The 20,509-nt window shown below is 39.1% G+C and overlaps 1 protein-coding gene across 1 annotated transcript in view; it reads left to right on the top strand.

Annotated features, from left to right (window-relative positions):
* Positions 1-20,509, top strand: part of col6a6.S (collagen, type VI, alpha 6 S homeolog) — an 83,457-nt gene that overhangs the window by 18,488 nt on the left and 44,460 nt on the right. The window contains exons 2-9 of the mRNA XM_041567543.1: positions 2,410-2,494; positions 2,594-3,184; positions 4,207-4,275; positions 8,329-8,949; positions 11,902-12,459; positions 16,404-16,961; positions 17,131-17,703; positions 18,680-19,249. Of these exons, the coding sequence (XP_041423477.1) occupies positions 2,431-2,494; positions 2,594-3,184; positions 4,207-4,275; positions 8,329-8,949; positions 11,902-12,459; positions 16,404-16,961; positions 17,131-17,703; positions 18,680-19,249 (3,604 nt within the window). The 5' untranslated portion in view covers positions 2,410-2,430. The remainder of the gene's footprint in view (positions 1-2,409; positions 2,495-2,593; positions 3,185-4,206; positions 4,276-8,328; positions 8,950-11,901; positions 12,460-16,403; positions 16,962-17,130; positions 17,704-18,679; positions 19,250-20,509) is intronic.

A 20,509-nucleotide genomic window follows, 5' to 3' on the forward strand; every position in this document is an offset into this window, starting at 1 on the left:
AAGGGACCGCCTTTTACCCCTATGCCTCAACTGGGTTGCAGCTTGCGGTGACTGTATGTCGTCCCTTCAGTTGTTTTAGCAGTTAATTTTGGTGTTTTAGCCTTGTGGTAGGAGTAGGCTTTCAGGGGTGGGTGGCCTCAGCCACTGATTGTTCTGCTGTATGTTGTCACCGAGCCCCCTCCCCCCCCTCGGCCAGGCAGACAATTGAAAAAAATAGTGGCCAGTATAGTTCAGGGGTGCTAGTGCCGCGTCTCCAGCAGGGGAGAACGGGGGCCCCAGCGGCCCGGGTATTACCCTATTGCCTGGGTTGTAACTGCTGGGCTGGTTGTGAGCTTGCGCTCATACTCACAGTTAAGTGGGACTATGGGTCTCTGAGTCTCAAGCAGGGATTCCTCTCGCATCCATCCAGGCGTTGAGCTCTTGGGGCGAGGTGAAGAAGTGCGTATTACCGCCTGCGAGGACACGGAGACGCGCCGGATACAGCATGGCGTAGTTGATTCCTGCTGCCCGTAACCTGTTTTTCCCGCTCTGGAAGACTGCTCGCTGGCGCTGTACCTCCATTGAGTAGTCTGCAAATATAGAAATGGTGGCCGCTTCGTAGCGGAGAGGGCCCTGGGTTCATGCCAATGATAGAATTTTGTCCCTGTCTCTCGCGTTCAGGAGACGGGCTATCAGGGGTCTGGGGGGGGCCCCTGGGGGGGACCTCCGTGTGGGGATTCTGTGGGCTCTCTCTATGGCAAAGGTGGCTGACAGGTGTGTTGCTCCGAAGGTCTCCGTTAGCCATCCTTCGATAAAGGCCTCTGGTGCATTGCCTTCTGCCTGTTCGGGGAACCCCACAAATCTGAGGTTGTTGCGCCTCAAGCGGTTTTCTAGGTCGTCTGCCTTGCGCTGACCGTCAGACAGTAGTTTTCTGACCTCACGATATTGTTCTGGGAGGTCACGGCAGTTATCTTCTAGCGTACTCACTCGGGCTTCCACTTCGGTTGTGCGCTCCCTCAGCCCCTGCAAGTCGCCTTTGATGATTGACAGGTCGATCCGGATTTCCTCCGTCTTGGTCTGTATTAGTGCGGTGCAGGAGGTGTTTGCAGATTTGATTTCAGCCATAATGTCGCCTAGCGTAGGTTCTGGTGTTACCGGCGGGTCGCAGGTGTCGGTTGGTGTGCTGCCCTCCTGTTCTGCACGCTGGCTCTCGGCAGTGGTTCCAGGCTGACTTGCGGCCTGCTCATCTTCACCGCCATTTTGTGGCTCTTCGCGGGCAAACTTTTCCAGGCGAGATGCTGCCTCCGACGCTCTTTTCTGCGCTTTGGTGTACCCCATAATTTGCCTCTGGGGTAAAGGGTGCCACGGGTGCTCGAGTGGCTCCGTTCTGTGCGAGTTAGTGCTGCTTAATCAGGGTATGTAGCAGGGTCTATGGCGGAGCTCTCCTAGATGCGTGCTCTCACATCGGCAGTTAGGCCACGCCCCCCGTTCAGAGTAATTTTTACAGGATTTTAAAATAAGAGGCTTACTTATACTTTCAGTCTGTTAAAATAATTTAAATATTAAATGTGTGCTTTGCCACCAATATGGATTCATGTAGCTTAATAAGGATCAAGTACTGTGGTGAAAGTGAAAGTTCATTCTTTGATAAATACGCCTTTCAAAATTCCATAGAAATTAATGGAGAGTGGTGGAATTTTGCCCTAGAGGACTGTGGCAATCTCTAACTTCACTTTTTGATAAATATACCCCTATAAGAGACGGCATTCCCATTATCTAGAACTTTCTGGATAACAGTTATCCAGAAAAGGAATCCCTTACCTGTATTGATACACATTTATTTGAATTTGAAAAGGACCTTGTGGCACAGTGGCTGGGAAAACACTAAAGGAAAGGTACACATCTACCAGAATGCTTTGTTGAGTTGGAAGCAATTTTGGGTACAGAAATATGACCGATGCAGTGGCTCCAAGTGCAAGCACATGAGAGAGCTGGTGTGAGAGAATGGGCTATTTCTAGTGCTGCATTTATCTGCAGACTGAGAATCAGCCCTGTGTGGCATTTGCCATAGACAATCAAATTGTGTAATATGAACCACTGGTTCAACTACCAGTATAATTACAAGCATACACTTTGTTCATATAAAGTTACAAAGTACTTCACTGTCCCATGGATCATTGGTTAAAGAGGAGAGTCCCTTCCCTTTGGCGTAAAAACCTTTGCCAAATGCAACTAACAATACACTTATAATAAAGACAACATTTTGAGCATGATTAAGCAGCATGAGTTACACATTATCTTATATAGCAGGCTGGCTTTAAAATATTATTTTATTAGTTGCTTTTGATTACTAAACAGAACACATTTTTTATTAGGGTACAACAGATTTTCATTAAAGAAATGCCATTAATAATATTTTCCTATTAAAAGAGTGACTAGTCAACTATCAAAATGAAGATCCTACTATTCAAGTTACTTATGTTCAGCTGGCTTCAGATATCTTTTACTCAGAAAGGTAAGACAACATTGTCATTAAGGACATTGCTATATTGTCAGTTACAGGACATGGTTTAATAATTTATGCTGTATATCTTTCTTTCCTTTTTCATTAAAGCTTTACCCAAGTATGCAGATCTTGTTTTTCTGGTTGACAGTTCCAGTAACCTGGGAGATAAGGGCTTCAGCCAAGTGAAAACCTTAATCACCAGAATAATCACTTCATTGCCTATAGGACCAGACAAATATCGAGTTGGGCTGGCTCAATTCAATGATGATTTAGACATTGGTTTTCTGCTAAACACCTATAAGGGAAAAGGTCCAGTTATAAGTCATATTAAAAATAAATTTGCTTATAAAGGTGGATCTCTAAAGCTTGGCAATGCACTTACAAAGGCACATGAAAGGTTCTTCAAAAGAGTGACTGATAGAGACAAATCAGTGTATCCACCAGTTCTTGTTGTTGTGACTTCTGGATCCTCTCTGGATGATGTTACACAGCCAGCCCTTGAGCTTCAACAAGATGGAGTCAGAATAGTTTCAGTAGGGTTAAAGACAACTCCCTTGACTCAACTTCAAGCCATAGCTTCATCAACTAGACATATCTTACAGGTATCCAACATTCAAGATATTCCTACAATCTCTACAACTCTGATAGACAGCATTAAGGATGTCATACAAAGTAAGACTGTTGTACCAACACTTTCAGGTAAGGAAACATTTTCTTGTATTTGCACCTTTTTTAATGATTTGTTCATACAGTATATATGTGTACGTTTTGATGTTTTTCTTGAGTGAGTTCTTATTATAACCAGATAATGCATTTGCATGTTTTTTTTTAAACGTTTAAAAAAAGAATGTTAAAAAGACTTAATTAGAAGCAATCTTGAGTGCTGTAATTTGCAACTTTTTATATCTATTATTTATCAACACCCAGGCAGTTGATTTTTAGCGAGGTGTTCAGGTCTCTCTCTGCTTTGCCCAGGGAGTCTAAAACAGGTATAGGATCTGTTATCCAGAAACTCATAGACTACATCTTAATTAAACATTTTAAAACATATTTCTTTTTTTCTGTAATAAAAAAGCTGTACCTAGTACTTAATTCTAAATAAGATATAATTAATCCCTATTGGTCGGAAAACAATCCTATTGGGGTTATTTAATATTTAAATGATTTTTTTTAGCAGACTTAAGGTATGAAGTTCCAAATTACTGAAAGACCCATATCTTGAAAATCCCAGGTCCCAAGTATTCTGGATAACAGGTCCCATACCTGTATTAGCTGTACAAAGACTGGTGAGTGTATGACAATATAGTAAAGATATTTACATGTACTTGAATTTCAGGTCAAAGATTTTTAGGTTCAAGTCTTGTGTAGGATGGTCTCCCCTGAATACACATAATAAAGTTCTAAGTTTTCTTCTGAATTTTATTTATTCCTGGGTCCTTCAAAAGCTGCTGGAACCGCTGACCCTACAATAATACCCTGTGTACAAAGCCCATACTTAACATCCATTGATTCCCTGAACACAGGGCTGCTTATGTTGCTTCCCACTGCTGTATTGTTAAGCAATGTTCAAAGATTACAGTATTTTGATCAATGCTAGTTGCATTATTTGAATGCTTAATGTGTTACAGACCTAGCTCATAGATAACATTTTATGTTTTAAATGTACCAGTTTAATACAATTACAAAGATGATTGCATGATTAGATTTTTCTTTTTATTTAGCCACAGATATATCAGTTATCCCTACAATCACTGAAGATTTAAATATCACTGTTGATTCAACAATATACAGTAAGTCGCATACAACAATAATTCATTGTATTTAAAGGTGTAGCCCATTTCTAGTTGCTTGCTTCAAAACAAAATGCAAAAAGGAGAGGTTGTGGGAGCACTCCATGGCTTAATAAAAATGTACTAAAATACAATGGAAATGCTGCTGATCTGGCCAAATTAACTACAGACATAGAAAAAAGGAAGAAAAATTGATCAATGCACATTCCCTGGTCCCCTGTCATATAAGTAATCTATGCAGATGATTGTATTTACAAAGACAGGGTTTTTTTAGTTACAAAATTATGATCATAAAATTGATAAGCCACCATACCACGCCAAGGTAAAACCCATATGGTGGTCCCTAACTATTTACCTCTGGTCATAATTTCAAATTCTAAAGCATCCTGGCATAAGAGCATTACCTAAAATAAAGGTCTCCCGACCTGGGCATTGGTTTTTATCATAGGGCTTAGTCCTCCCCCGCCATTAGCTTTCAAAGGGGAGAGATAACCTAGACCCCAGCAATTAATGAAATTATGACCAGAGGTAAATAGTTAGGGACCGCCATATGGGTTTTACCTTGACGTGTTATGGTGGCTTATCTCTGAATGTACAACCAGTCAGAATCAATTCAAGCCTGCTTCTCAAATGCACTTCAAATGCACTTCAAATGCATAAAAAAATGCCTGTGTGTATAAATCCTTTAAGATTCAATCCGCAGACATGTATTGGCCAGTTTGGTTACCTAACTGTTAATGGCCCAGAATCTACTGCAGACAGCTTTAAGGAGAAGGAGTTGCCACAACAGTGCAAGCTAGAATGCTATATTTATTATGTACAATGCTTTACAATACCTTAGTAAAATCCTATAGAAACTCTCTGTTTGCTTAAAGGAATTGTTCAGTGTAAAAATAAAAACTGGGTAAATAGATAGGCTGTGCAAAATAAAAAATGTTTCTAATATATTTGGTTAGTCAAAAATGTAATGTATAAAGGCTGGAGTCACTGGATGTCTAACTTAACAGCCAGAACACTACTTCCTGCTTTCCTCTTGGTTTCCACTTTCTGGTTACCGGGCAACAACCAATCACTGACTTGAGGGGGGCCACATGGGCCATAACTGTTTTCTTTTGAATCTGAGCTGAAAACTGAGGATCAATTACAAACTCACTGAACAGTTATGTCCCATGTGGCCCCCCTTAAAGGAGAATTAACCCCTAAAAATGAGTATGCTTAAGATTCCATATTTTATATACTGCACTTATTGTACCAGCCTAAAGTTTCAGCTTCTCAATAACAGCAATGATCCAGGACTTCAAACTTTTCACAGAGGGTCACCATCTTAGAAAGTGTCTCCGACACTCACTTGCTCATTGGGCTCTGAGCAGCTGTTGTGAAGCTAAGCTTAGGGGTTGTCGCAAATGAATAAAGAGGAAAATGAGGTTGCCAAGTAATATAAGCTGATGCTACAAGACTGATTATTAAATTCAGATGCTAGTTGCACTGGTTTCTGTGCTGCCATGTAGTATTAATTGACAATCAGCCTTATATTGTGACATTTAAATTCTATGTGTACTGTATATTTTGCGTCGGTCCCTAAGTTCAGTAACTGACAGCAGCACAGAGCATGTGCAGTGAATCAGCAGAAAATAAGATGGGGAGCTACTGGGGCATCATCAGAAGCACAGATTTTCCCTGCTAAAGGGCTCAGGATGCTTTGGGCTGGTACAGAAGTCCAAAATATAATGTACAACATTTCTAGCTACTTCTTTAGTCAAGCTTTAGTTCTCCTGTAAAGTCACTGACTAACTCATAGTTAGAGAGCTGAAAAGCAGGAAGTTGTGTTCTGTTATTTTGGACATTCACTCACTCGAGCATTTATACATTACATTTTTGCATGACTAACTATATTAGAAATATTTTTTATTTTGCACAGCCTATCTATTTACCAATTGTTTATTTTTATACTGAACTGTTCCTTTAGATATCAGTAGGGATGGGCGAATATGACATTTGATGTTTCGTTTCACCCAAAATTCGCCGCTGGTGTAATGTCGGCGATGCCCATTGAAGTCTACGGGCGTCAAAAAAATGTTGTCGTGCGCCGAAATTTTTTTTTTTTGACACACATGTTTTTTTTTTGTCGCACAATGCCATACAAGTCTATGGGCGTCATTTCTGTGGCGAATCAAGGTGAAAAAATTCACCCATCCCTAGATATCAGCCGCCATATCAATTTGGTGTGACATAACTTCCCTGCTTGCATCTGTCTTACTGCCTGCTGTATCTCTCTGTGCTGGCTCCCCTTTCTGCTAAGATTATAGGAAGGAGAAGGGATTGGAAGAGAGGGGTAGAGGAGGATGCTGTGCAGGCTACCGCACAGGGTGGGGTGGTTTGAGCTAAGAAAAAGAAATCTGATATCGAAGCCTATGTGTAAATAATAGAAGGAATGAAATGCAATGGCTATTTTCACAGAGGACTCAGAACAAGTGTTTATGGGTGCATTTACATTGAGTTTTCATATAAATCTTACTTAATTACTTAAGTAAACTTTATAAGAAAGCTCAAAGGGCCGGACTGGGAGAAAAAAGCAGCCCTGGCAAAAGTATCAATGCAGCCCATGTATTTACGCGCATTCAAAGCATGACATATATTTTCAGCCCCAAGGTTAACTGGAACTAGTGTTTATTAATAGATTACCATATAATCCTCAGTAATATTATACACCCTAGGTAGGGTTGCCACCCAGCCGGTATTTTACCGGCCTAGCCGGTAAAATACCTGCCAAGGCCGGGGCCGGTATTACAAATTTACCGGCAATGTAGCTGCCGGTAAATTTGTAATATGATTAAAAGGAGCCCTCGGCCTGCCCCCAATCCCCTGCAACTTAGCTTTTCTTTTGCCTCTTCTAGCGTCTGTGGTGTCCGTGGCTTGGACCCGCCCCTTTTGACATCACGGCCCGCCCCTTTTGACGACGTGACCCGCCCCTTTGTGTCCCCGCCCCCCAGCAGCCGGTAAATATTTTTTTAAAAAGGTGGCAACCCTAACCCTAGGTGCTGGAACTGGCACTTACAACTAATATCTCACCCTAGTTTCTATCACAACTATTCTATCAGATTGATTAGTGGCCCTATACTTACAGTATATTCTAAATTTTCCTTTGTGTGCCCCCAGCTGGACCATGTACCCTGGCAGATAAGAGGACTTTAATTACCATGTGTGTCACAGGGCCAAAGTGTGGTATACTTGAAAAGACTAGGCTGCCTCATGCAATTAATGCTACATATCACAGTTTTCCAAATACAGGCTGAAGTGATTGTTCTGCCAACATACCTATCATAAGCATAAGAGATTGGGTATATAGCAAGCAACTCTAATATTAATAAATGAAGTTGGTCAGAATTCCTGGTGTAGTACTGGCATGCGCACAAATGCAGGCATCGGCTTAGCTATGAATGGCTGTTACGGACAGCTCATTTACATTTCTAAAGTGAGTGGCTCATTTACATATTAAAGACAAACCTAATTTGCATTTTTAAGTGAGCGGCCCATTGGGCATTTGCCTGAACCCACAGATTGCCAGTCCGGGCTTGGCTCTATGCAACACGGGGCTGATTCTCAGACTGTGTATTCCGATCTGCTGGCGTCTGCCTCCTGATGTGCCTGCACTCATGGGCAATGCATCAGCCTGGATGCAGACGCACAGAGTGGATTTCAGAGTGGAAATGCTTAAGTGTGTGTTTTCTTGACAAAAAACACTCTAAGACTGCACCCAGGCCTATGCAGTGCCCTTGACTGAAAGAACAGGAGTGAGCAGAGGCCAGCTGACTGGGATACACAGGCTGAGAATCAGCCCCATTTGGCACTAACCTAAGGTAGATTTTTTTGTTATCAAGGTAATTTGAACGTGGTGTACCTTATAACAGATTGCCAGTGCAACATTTAATGTTTTTTTAGAATTCATATATTTTACACTGTTTTCCTATTAGCTAACATTTCACGTTATATGTTTCCATTGTTATAAAATATTTTCCTTGAATTCTTAGTTACTTATCCCTGTCTGTTTTTCAGCTTGTGACCAAGAATTTACTGCTGACATAGTATTTATAATAGATACTTCTCATCACAAACCTTCAGAAAACGAAGACTTAAAGACATTTCTTTCTAATGTCATATCAAGGCTACCAGTCAGCGAAAATTGTGCCCATGTGCATCTGGTTAAGTACGGCAGCAAAGCTGAATTACTGACCACACTAGAGATAGGAGTAAACAAAAACAGTGTGTTGGAGGCCATAAGATCCATAACGGCAGTGAAAGAAGAGATAGCTAACACTGGTCATGCCCTTAACTTTACAAGAACTGAAGTTGTTGCTAATCCAAAGATAAGTAGGAAGGGGCAAGGAATAAAGCAAATTAGTTTTTTGATCACTCATAGGCTGTCTGCTGATAATGTTACTGATGCTGCGCATCTACTGCGACAAGACCAAGTAACAAGCTTTGCCTTGGGGATCGCAGAAGCCAAAAAAACTCAAATGGACCAAATAGCATCCCACCCGCCTGACAATTATGTAATTAGCTTAAAGGCATTTTCAGACCTCTCTACACAGGTAGAATATATACAAAAAAATATTCAGAATGTGCTGGAAGAATACACAATACAATCTCCTGCAAGAACAGGACTCATCAAACAAGGTAAGCATGAAATAAAGTCATAGGGACACTGTGATGTAATATAAATTTTAGATCTAAACTTGTGCGAGAAAAACATTTTGTTATATTAAAGAAATGTTGCTCCTTCTTTTCTCTGTTTTATAGGGTGTTGAGGCTTGTTTTTAAGCCAAAAACTTTTAAATTATGTTTTATTTACTTAAGTTGTTCACAATGCTTCACAATGAGATAGTATACTCTTTCTGAGCTCAGACAAGTCTATGACTATAAAAGTGAGCACACAATTATTCTTCCTTAATCACAAGTCCGCAAGTTAGATATTGAAAATATGAATTCCAAAATTGAAACAGAACTGAATGGGACATGGTAATTGTACATTCCCATCCTGTTGTTTCCCGCAAACCAGTTCAGCCTGTGGTTACTCAAATATAGATAAAACTTAACCTTTAATCACCAGTTAAAACACACTGCCCATATATAGACTCACTGCTACTAAACACTAGAGCAGTCCTGGACCATGTCCTTAAAAATACATACATTTAAAAATATTGACGCATGGTGGAATGGTGGTGCCTTTATCTAACACCAAACAAGTACTATTCATTAGTTAGCCGCCAATTGGCTGTACAAGTTTCCAATACTAGAAGTCCTTCAATCCCTTCCATTTCTCCCCCGCGCACAATTATGCCTATCTACTTTGGGAGTTGGTGGGGGCTACTCACCCCACTGTCCACCTATGCTGCGTGCCCTACGAGATTCTCTGAATAATCAGCTACGTCACCTATGCCCCTGACGAATCTGATTATTCAGTGAAACGCATAGGGTGGGCAGCATAGGTGGATGGTGGGGTTAGTAGTTCCCACCAACTCCCAACGTAGATAGGCAATCCTCACCAAATTTTTTGAACTGAGTATACTTATTATTGTTCAGCATACCTTATCAACCTATCAGACTTTACTCTTACTCAATTTAAGTAGTAAAACTGCTCATTGCTTCCTATGGTTTACGTGACCAACAAGAGCTTTACCCCTGTTACATAACATAATATGCATTGTGGCTAGTAGTATAATGATGTTTTTCAAAATTGTCATCCCTGTCTTAATTAAGTACATAAACTCCAAGCATAGCAAACATTACACTGTTAAGATATTGTCTTTGACTTGAGTAGAAACTCAACTTAAGATGAATATTCTCAAAAGCCTATGCCAGAGAAATCGGATTACAGAAGTTAGAATAGTCGGTTACCAGACAGGAGTCAGGATCACAGAAGTAAGAGTAGTCATGCAGGCAGGGGTCAAAACAGGAATCAGATAATCAGGTTAGAATAGCTAAAGCACCAGGAACTCACAAAGAATGAACCTATAACTGGCAATGATCATAGTGCTAAAGCCCCTTTAATACTTTTGAATTTGGCGCCACTGCACGCTGACGTCACACGTCAGCGCCAATGCACCTATAAATAAAGGAGCTGCGCGCCACATGCGCTCTAAGGAACCGGCACATCAGAAGGAAGTTTTTCCAAAATTTAAGTTAAAAGTTTAAAGGGGAACTCCCCAAAAACATAACTTAAGCTTTTTGAAAATTAAACATAATTTCAAGCAACTTTGCAATAAACATCAATTAAAAAATATGGAGACTTTCATGATTTTTAATGGTTTGGAACAGTTCCCTAAGCCTACCCCCCTGCTTTTCTTCTGATCTGTCTGACTACTTTGCTGAGCTGGCTGACTACTGTTACTTTGTATCAGCAGCCATCTGTCCTTAGCCTGCAACCTCCAAACCCCACAATTCCCTGCACACATGATTTCAATAAGGAGCAGAACATCACAATGCATTGTGGGTTATGTAGTTCCTGCATGCTGTCTGTAAACTGTGGAGAATTTGTTACAATTAGTAACATCAGTGTTTAGTCCCTCCTTACCTGCCAGGATTTCAAATGATGCAGAAAGAGAAGAAAGGTTAAACAGCTGGATTTCACCATAGAAAATGGCATTTATTCATACCTTTTGAAGAAACATCAAATTTTGGTTTGGAAGTCAAAGTCCCCCTTTAATATGCATGTCTTAATCTGGCAGCTCATTGATCCAGGAAGAGATTCTGAACTGTTACAATTGGTAACATTTAGTGGCTACATGAGTTGATACATTTATCGGCAGACCCAGAGATGGTTGTAGTTGTAAGCCAGTCCTTTTATCTATCTTTGTATATAATGTATATGGGGTGACAGTATTCACCACTCAATATATAATGTGCTTGATCTATCGATACCCACTGCTGAATGTACTTGAGGTACCAGCACTGAATCTTAATGTAAATAATATGATTGTCGAGTCAGCACCCAGTGCTTCTTGCAAGGAGTGCCAGCGGTTTCTGCTCTAACTGTTTAAAGTGCTTCAAATACACTAGCTTTATAATGTGCAATTTGCTACTAGTCACCTTCTGTATAGGTCATGATATATTTATCGATTTTGTAGCCAAAGAAAGTTTTCCTTTCAAAAGAAATGTGTCTCAATTAAGAAGATGAAACACGTTCTTTGTTAAATGTATAAAAACCAATATGGTAACCAATATGGTAACCAATATGGTAAGGTGGGCCTGGCTTTAAAAGATGGTCATACTATTACACGTTTTGTTGTCTGTGGCCATACATATTACATTGTGTGCCTTCAGCCAGTGATATTTGTGCCGCAATAACTCACTGCAATAACTGTCAGTGGTAGGCCCTTTTTTCTGCTCATGTTTTTGCCATCTATTTCTTGATATAAACCTGTCAATATGTGCAACAGGAGTACAGTTGATCAGCATCATGTTAGATTGTCCATTAATGGTAGGCTGGGTGGTGTTGGTGACAGGCAGGCCATATCTTAAGAAAAGCCCAGAGCCTAAAGTTTACTTAATCTGCCTCTGCCCCATAACCTCATGTTTTTTAGTATGTGTACGGCAATTGGTTGACATACAGTATTTGTTTCTTTGCAGGATGCCTAGACACAGAGGTTGCTGATATATATCTACTTGTTGATGAGTCTGGCAGCATTTCCACTGACAACTTCCAGCAAATGAAGATATTTTTGGAAAATCTTGTAGAAATGTTTGACATAGGACCTGAAAAAGTTCTGGTTAGATGTGTACTCTATTCAGATTCACCGAGAGAGATTCCTATTGGTAGAGACTTTAGTAAAGATGATTTAAAATCTGCCCTGCAAAATCTAAGGCAACTAGGTGGTGGGACAGATACTGGAAAAGCTATTAATTTCACTCAGCAGGTAATTACAAAAGGAGAAAACACCAGGCCTGGTGATGTGCCAGTACATCTAATTGTCCTTACAGATGGAGAGTCCCAGGACAGTGTGAAGGAGGCTGCTGAGATTGTCCGGGGTCATGGTGTTAACACTTATGCAATTGGAGTGCGAGGGTATAATAAAACTCAGTTGCTGGAGATCACAGGAACAGAGCAAAGAATTCATTTAGCCAATGACTTTGATTCCTTGCAAAACATTAAGAATGTTATAGCACAGCAAATCTGTATTGAAAAAGGTAAAGTATCTCTAATCATTTAAATTGTATGCTTTCATTTCTTTACTATAGAAGACTCCAATAGCCACTTTATTAAGGATTAATGGATATCATTGCTAACTGCATTCCATCTGTTAAAAAGGTTGATTGCAACAGCAGTTAATCACATAGTGATCTACAATATGTTCACCCTGGGTTTAAAATGCACTGTGCACTTATAAAATTGCATTTTATATTAGGGGTGCACTGAATCCCATCTTTCATGAAGGATTCGGATGAATCCTGAACCAAATCAGAACATATATTGGCATATGCAAATTAAGGAAAGCAAGGGTTAAAGTACTAAATGATTTATTGATATGAAGCAGGGTTTTACATGAGATGTTTTATGCAATATATTTTTAAAGAAACCTACATTGTTCGGGGGTATAGTTTTCCTAAGTAATAGAATTGAAGTTACCTTATTCATGTAACAAAAAGTCACATGAATTTAAGGATTAGGATTTGGTTTAGCAAGGCACTTGGATTTGGACAAATCCTAAAGAAAAAGACCAAATCCTGGCCATACCTCAAATTGAATCCCTGATTCTGTACATCCCTACTGCTGGTGTGCCCAAAATTTTGCTGCATCCCTGGTGCCCTTTAAACAGTGAATTGGGGGCTGACCCTAAGATCAATCAGGCTACGGTTTGGTAGATTTTGAATAGTGATGGGCGAATTTATTCGCCAGGTGCTAATTTGCGGGATATTCCCACAATTCACCGCTCGCGAATAAATTCCCGAAACCGCCGCGAAAACTCATCAGCGTAAAAAAAAATGGATGCCGGCATCCATTTTTTGTGGATGCCAGCGCATTTTGCCCAGCGAATTAGCCCCAGCGTCCAAAAACAGACACCGGCGTCAAAAGCTCAAAATTCACTAATTATCCGGCGAAACGCCCCAAATTCGCCCATAACTAATTTTGAACTATATTTGCATGTATTTATAACACTTTTTAAACTAAGATGAGCCCAAAGAAATATTGGATGGCAGAGGATTTGAATCGAACATGTCCAAGGAAGCAGACCCTCTATTGTCCCAAAAATGAGCCTACCCTAAACAAATATGGCAGAAGCTTCAAATGGAAAATAAAATATATTTACCATTTACAACTTTTAAACATAATCCCACATTAAAATATGGGAAATGCTATATTTTTTTCCTTTATCTGACTTTTCTGAATACAGGATATCATGTCACTGATATAGTAATGTTGAGGATGTAGCTTCATCTTAACAGTTCACCAGGTAGAACCAGGCGAAGTAAACTTTGGAGAAAAGGGTAACGTATCGGAAATTTTCGGATTAACGGTTGTTCGTCTGAGCGAAAATTTGCTTGGTGAAACAACATGATAGTTCTCTAGCTCAGCCAAATCTTTTTGACCCTCTTTCCATTTTCCAAATGTTGATAAGTACTCATTACACTGATATCCCTATGAAATGGATTAGGATCACTTGTGAGAAAAACATTTTTTGCATATCATCTTTATTATTTCAAATGTCCCGTTTGAAACTACAGACCTGATAAGCCACGGATCAGCCCTGCTAAAGTTCTCTCATCTGTGTGCTCAGCTCTCTGTAGGGAATTTCCCAGCCCGGGATATGGCAGGCAGCAGGGTTGCCAGGTTAAAATTTCAAAACCAGCCAAAGACTATAAAAAAAAGTAGCCAAACGCCATTTCAAAAGTAGCCCAAAAATAGCCAAATTTGTACACAAAATCTTTATGAAGTAAAACAATCGGGGTATCAAATCAATTTTCCAATAACTTTTCTTACATTAAAGGGGGACATATTTACATTTTCCTGGTTGGGACAGATTTCTATAGAAATGAAAAAATGCATTTTACGTGAGCTACAGTCTCTAGGGTATTCCAACCAAATGTAAATTTTAGGAGGCCCTTTCCCCAGAATACCTTGTCACCTATACAAAAACCAACATAGTATTGCTGCTCTTGATGGGTAGGGGGTGTATTCAAAGTCACTTGTGTTTTCATACATCAAAAAAAATGGTGTTATAATATTTCTCTATATATTATGAAAGTTATACCAGTTCAGGTAATAAGGTACATTTGGTTTAGTTCCCCTTACCCCTGTCTACCAGAATCACCACAAGAAACACATGGTACATAGATTAGAAAGATAAGTAAACTCACTGCAAGGATACCAATTCCCACACAAAATGAAGGACAGGCAATGCAAAAGCGACTGTGGGGTGTTGGAATGGAATGAAGTCTGAACCGATGAACTGCTCAGCAGCTTCAGCTAAACTAACGTGGCTCCCCCCACCGGATTCCCCAGCTGGTACATGCCAAAGCCTAGTAAAGAGCAGACTAAAACCTAATGTGGGCTTAATTTGCATTAAAAAAATTGGACTGGTTCTTGTCCAAACCCTCAGCAACTTCGAAAACTAACCCAAATTCGTATGTTGGCAGGTTTGGACTTTTAAAAACTAGCCCAATTTGGCTAGTAAACCACCAACGTGGCAACCCTGTCAGGCAGCCAAACAAAATCACACTTAAAGGAAAACTATACCCACAAAATGAACACTTAAGCAACAGATAGTTCATATCATATTAAGTGGCATATTAAAGAATCTTACCAAACTGGTATATATATTTAAGTAAATCTTTGTCCTTTTACATCTCTTGCCTTGAGCCACCATTTCGTGATGGTCTCTGTGCTTTCTCAGAGATCACCTGACCAGAAATACTTCAACTCTAACTGTAACAGGAAGAAGTGTGGAAGCAAAAGACACAACTCTCTCCGTTAATTGGCTCATGTGACCTAACATGTATGGTTTGTTGGTATGTTTGTGAGTACAGTGAATCCTACGATCCCAGGGGGCGGCCCTTATTTTTTAAAATGGCAATTTTCTATTTATGATTACCCAATGGCACATACTACTAGAAAAGTATATTATTATGAAAATGGTTTATTTACATGAAGCAGGATTTTACAAATGAGCTGTTTTATGCAATATCCTTTTATAGAGACCTACATTGTTTGGGGGGTATAGTTTTCCTTTAATTGGCTCTGCACATGCTTCCTTCTCCTGTTTCATTTACATATCTTTGATGGGATTGGCTGACAAGGTTTAGCCAATAGGATTTGTGAAATGCAAATGAAGCAGAAGAGGGGAGGCATGTGCAGTAACCAGATCAGTGTCAGTTTCCTGTTTGGGCAGGATCCCTAGCTAAGAAGCAGCAGAGAGCAGAGGAGAGAGCCTTTAGCAGCAGCGATCCACAGCTTATATGGTGGTCTGTAGCTTCAAAACTATCTATTTAAAATAATAAAGATACATTACAGAAATGTTTCTTCTAGGTATGCACAGAATCCACTATTTGGGGTTTGGCCAAATCCCTGAATCCTTCATGAAAGATTCAGCCAAATGTGAACACTAATTTGCATATGCAAATTAGGGTGAGGAATGGAAAAACATTTTTTATTTCCTTGAAAAGTCATGTGATTCCCCTATCTGCCCCTAATTTACATATGCAAATTCAGATTTGGAATTCAGTTCGGAAGGGCACAAGGATTCAGCCAAATCTGAATCCTGCTGAAAAAGGCTGAATCCCAAACCGAATCATGGATTCGGTGCATCCCTAGTTGCAAATAAAAAAGGATTAGAAGTGCCTTATGCACCAGGGCAGTGAAAGTTATATATTAATCGCCCCACAAGGAGACCCCAGAGTGTCCACTAGTATAACAGTTTAACCCCATTAAAAACATTACATTCAAGCAATCTTAAAAGCCTACAAATACAAAGTTGTAATACATTTATAGGCTGAGGGCAAGGCTAGATTTTTGAAAAAGTTTTTCTTTGTATGTTTAAACAATTACAAGCAAAATTTTTCACTTCTATTTTTCTATTTCTACATATAGTGATTTTCTTTCTCAACAAAACATTTCTCTGTTCCCTGTTTTGCAGCATGTGAAAGCTTAATGGCAGACATTTTGTTTCTGGTTGATAGTTCTAGTGGTATGGGACTGGAGAAGTTTAGCAAAGTGAAAACATTCATGAAAGATCTGGTCAACAAAGTGGAGGTTGGATTGACAAGTGTACAGTTTGCCGCTGTTCAATTCAGTAATTCAATTAAGGAAGAGTTTCAGTTCAACAAACATGCAACCAAAACTGGAATTTGGGACTCCATAGACAACATGAAATTAATGGGCGATGTTGCAAAGACCGGAAATGCCCTAACAAATGTAGCTGACTACTTTGCAAAGATTAAAGGAGCAAGACCAAGTAGAAAAGCCAGTAAAAATCTTATACTGATCACAGATAACCCAGCACAAGATGAAGTGAAAGCCCCAGCCGATCTTTTAAGAAGCAAAGGAGTGATCATTTATTCTATAGGAGGCTTCAATGCTAATAAAAAACAATTACAAGCTATAAGTGGGAAACTAACAGCTTACTACCAGTCATTTGACAAACTGGAGACAGTTGAAAGTGATCTGCTTTTTAGACTTTGCAATCCTGAAGTAGGTAAGTATTTTAAAGGAGATTGCCAATACATTTTCAAAAACCATATAATCCAAATCATCTGATCAAATAGCTGATTAGTGAACTTTTTGCGCATTTGAAGGCTCATTATTGTCGCTTTAGCTACTTATTGTTGTCTTGAAATGGTCATCTAGAATTTTTATCATTTCAGAATGCAAGAGAATAGAAGTGGCAGATATTGTCTTTGTAATTGATTCATCTACCAGTATAGACTCTACACAATATAAGGAAATGCAAAATTTTATGGTATCACTGGTGAACAAGTCAGCTGTTGGCCCAGATAATGTTCAATTTGGCGCTCTCAAATACTCTGATCACAACAAGGAACTCTTCTACTTGAACAGGTATAAGAACAAACTGGACATTATAAATCATATCTACGAAGATACAGTACAACATGGAAACACTTACACTGCAGGAGCTATTAAGTTTTCAAAAGAGTTCTTCACAGAGAAACATGGCAGCCGCAAGGCAAGGGGAGTGCCTCAGATTGTAATTGTTATGACTGATGGGGAATCTCATGATAAAGCTAAATTGAATGAGACAGCAAGACAGCTAGAACAAGAAGGCATTATCATCTATGCTATTGGTATTGGTAAAGAAGCAAACACAGAAGAGCTGGTAACAATGGCTGGAACAGAAGGCAAATGGTTCATGGTAGAAAACTTCAGTGGATTACAAGACATCCGTGTCCAGGTATCAGAAGCAATGTGCAATAAAACAGGTATGAAACCAGTTTTAGTGTAAATAAGCATACATTCAGACTCTATATCAGCTGCCAGTTGAGATATATAAACAATTTAATTGGATTAAAAATACACACATATATCCCTAATTAAAAGATTGAAGATTTTTTTGGAAATGTCATGCCAATGTGTAGTCAATGTTTGATTACAGTTATTCTCTGCCCTCTGTACCCACATATTCAGCAGTTTCAGTTAAAGAATCTATTACATATACATAGAGCATGTGTTCTCTAAAATAATTGCAAAAGTCATTTACCTGTGCTTGCAGTTCTCTTTTACTGTGCTTGCACAGTACGGGATCTGTTATCCAGAAACCTGTTATCTAGAGAGTTCCGAATTATGGGAATAACATCTTCCATAGATTTCATGTTTATCAAATAATTGAATTAAAAAATGTTTTTTTTTCTTTAATAATAAAACAGTACCTAGTAGTACTTGATCCTGACTAAGATATAAGTAACCCTTATTGGAGGCAAAACAATCCTATTGGATTTAATTAATGTTACAATTATTTTTTGATACATTTAAAATATGGAGATTCAAATTACAGAAAACCCCCTTATCCGGAAAACCCCAGGTCCCCAGCATTCGGAATAAAAGGTCCTGAGATGACTATAGTTCAAGAAAGTATAAAGCACCTTTTGGCTGCACTTTTTCAATGAAGACCTGGGCTTTTTCAATTTGTCCTCAATAGCTCCCTAAATTTTTTTGATTAACATTACATGCTCTGGGCTTCTGTCACTTACCTGATGATCTAAGGGACTAACTAATAATATACAGTAAATACACAAAATAAAATGCATTATACAATTAGTCATTAATTTATATTAACATATGGTAGTACAGAGACCAGTGTTCTACAGAATTAAGAAGAGTGAGTTGGTACCAGTTTACCCCCATCTGCTTATCTGCTAATGGTAATATTTTAAACAATAATATGTATTTTCTTTTCAGACTGCAAGGTTGAACAAGCAGATCTGTTATTTCTTATTGATGGATCCAGCAATACTTCTAAGGAAACATTTAGAGAAATTAAACATTTTGTGATTTCAGTTATGGATGATTTTAATGTTGGCCCAGTAAATGTCCATATAGCTGTTTCTCAGTACAGTGAATCTTGCATTCGAGAAATTAATTTTGACTATTCTACGGAAAAAGAAACTTTAAAAAAAGAAATAAGAAAAATCGCAAAGACTAAAGGGCATCGTCATATTGGAGCAGCACTTGCATTCACAAAATCAACTGTGTATAGACCATCCAGTGACTGTCGTATAAATCAGGGTGTGAAGCAACTTCTTGTGGTGATAACTGCTGGAAATGCATCAGATCATGTTGCACAACCTGCAAAAGCTCTTAGAGACCGTGGAGTAGATATATACGCTGTGGGAATAGGAAAAGTTTGCAAGACACAGCTTGCGAAGATCACAGGATCACCTGAGAAGATATATACTGATGATGTCAGAAGTCTGAAATCAATTAAAAAGAGGCTTGTTAGAGATACGTGCTCAAAAGATCCTGTTACCAGTAAGTGTTTATAGTTAAAAAAATAATAAAAACATGCAAACTCAAAACTGAGTTGAAGGTCTGTGCTTTGAATTCATATTTGTTCAAGGACACTTAAGTCAACCATGTTTGACTTCAGTAACCCTATGGACTGATGTTTGTTTTAATAGAAATTTTAAGGGGCAGATTTACTAAGGGTTGAATTTCGAAGTATAAAAAACTTCGAAATTCGACATTCCTGTGGTCGAATAAAAATTGTTTGATTGAACGATTAAATTGTTCGAATCGAACGATTCGAACGATTTTTCGCGATTGAAGGATTTTTATTCGACCAAAAAAAAACTTAGAAAAGTGCTGTAGAAGGTCCCCATAGGCTAACATTGCACTTCGGTAGCTTTAATTTGGCGAAGTATGAAGTCAACGTTTTTTTTAAAGAGACAGTACTTTGATTATCGAATGGTCCAATAGTCGAACGATTTTTACTTCGATTCGTTCGAATCAAAGTCGAATGGTCGAATATAGCCTATTCGATGGTCAAAGTACCCAAAAATTTACTTTCAAATTCAAAGTTTTTGAAAATCGAACATTCACTCAAACTGTGTCGAGTTGTACTCTGCTTTTTTTTTTTGGTGGAGGGAGATAGAGCTAATTTTCTTACTAAAAAAAGTGTCTGCATTCCAGTAGGATAGAAGGATAGTTTATCAAAATGTAAAGGAACAAAGTTCAAAAAACAAAATTACTTCCATTAAAACACTTTTAACAAAGCTACCTGCACTTATATATGGTTTTTCTATTCTCAAATCTTGTGCTTGCTTTGCTGCATAAGGTGAAAAGTATACCCTGGAATTTACAACTGCCGCCTGCCTTCAAAGGTGTTATTCCAGGGGTCCTTTTGAATGTTGAGCCTTTTGCAGACTAATTGAGGTTTCATTTCATCATCATCATATTCATCGCACACACAGAGTGACTCACCCTTAGTGCTGCACCTATAGACAGGGTTGGACTGGGAGCACACGCATGAGCACTGTTTTTTTGTAACAGATCCGCAGGGTGCAGATCTGGGCCCACAAGAGACAGGGGAGCCCACCGGGTGGACCAAAGCGGAAATTGCCCAAATGGCCATTCTGCATGTGCCTTAACTAACATATGCTAAAGCATATGTGCAGAAAAGTCCTAAGGAAGGACTATGACATGAAAGCTGGGGAATTTCAAAACATAACGGCAGCTATTACAATAGTGACTATACTCAGCCATATAGAAAGTGAACCTGTTGTGTTATAT

Source organism: Xenopus laevis, chromosome 6S, assembly GCF_017654675.1.
Source record: "Xenopus laevis strain J_2021 chromosome 6S, Xenopus_laevis_v10.1, whole genome shotgun sequence".
Lineage (NCBI taxonomy): Eukaryota > Metazoa > Chordata > Amphibia > Anura > Pipidae > Xenopus > Xenopus laevis.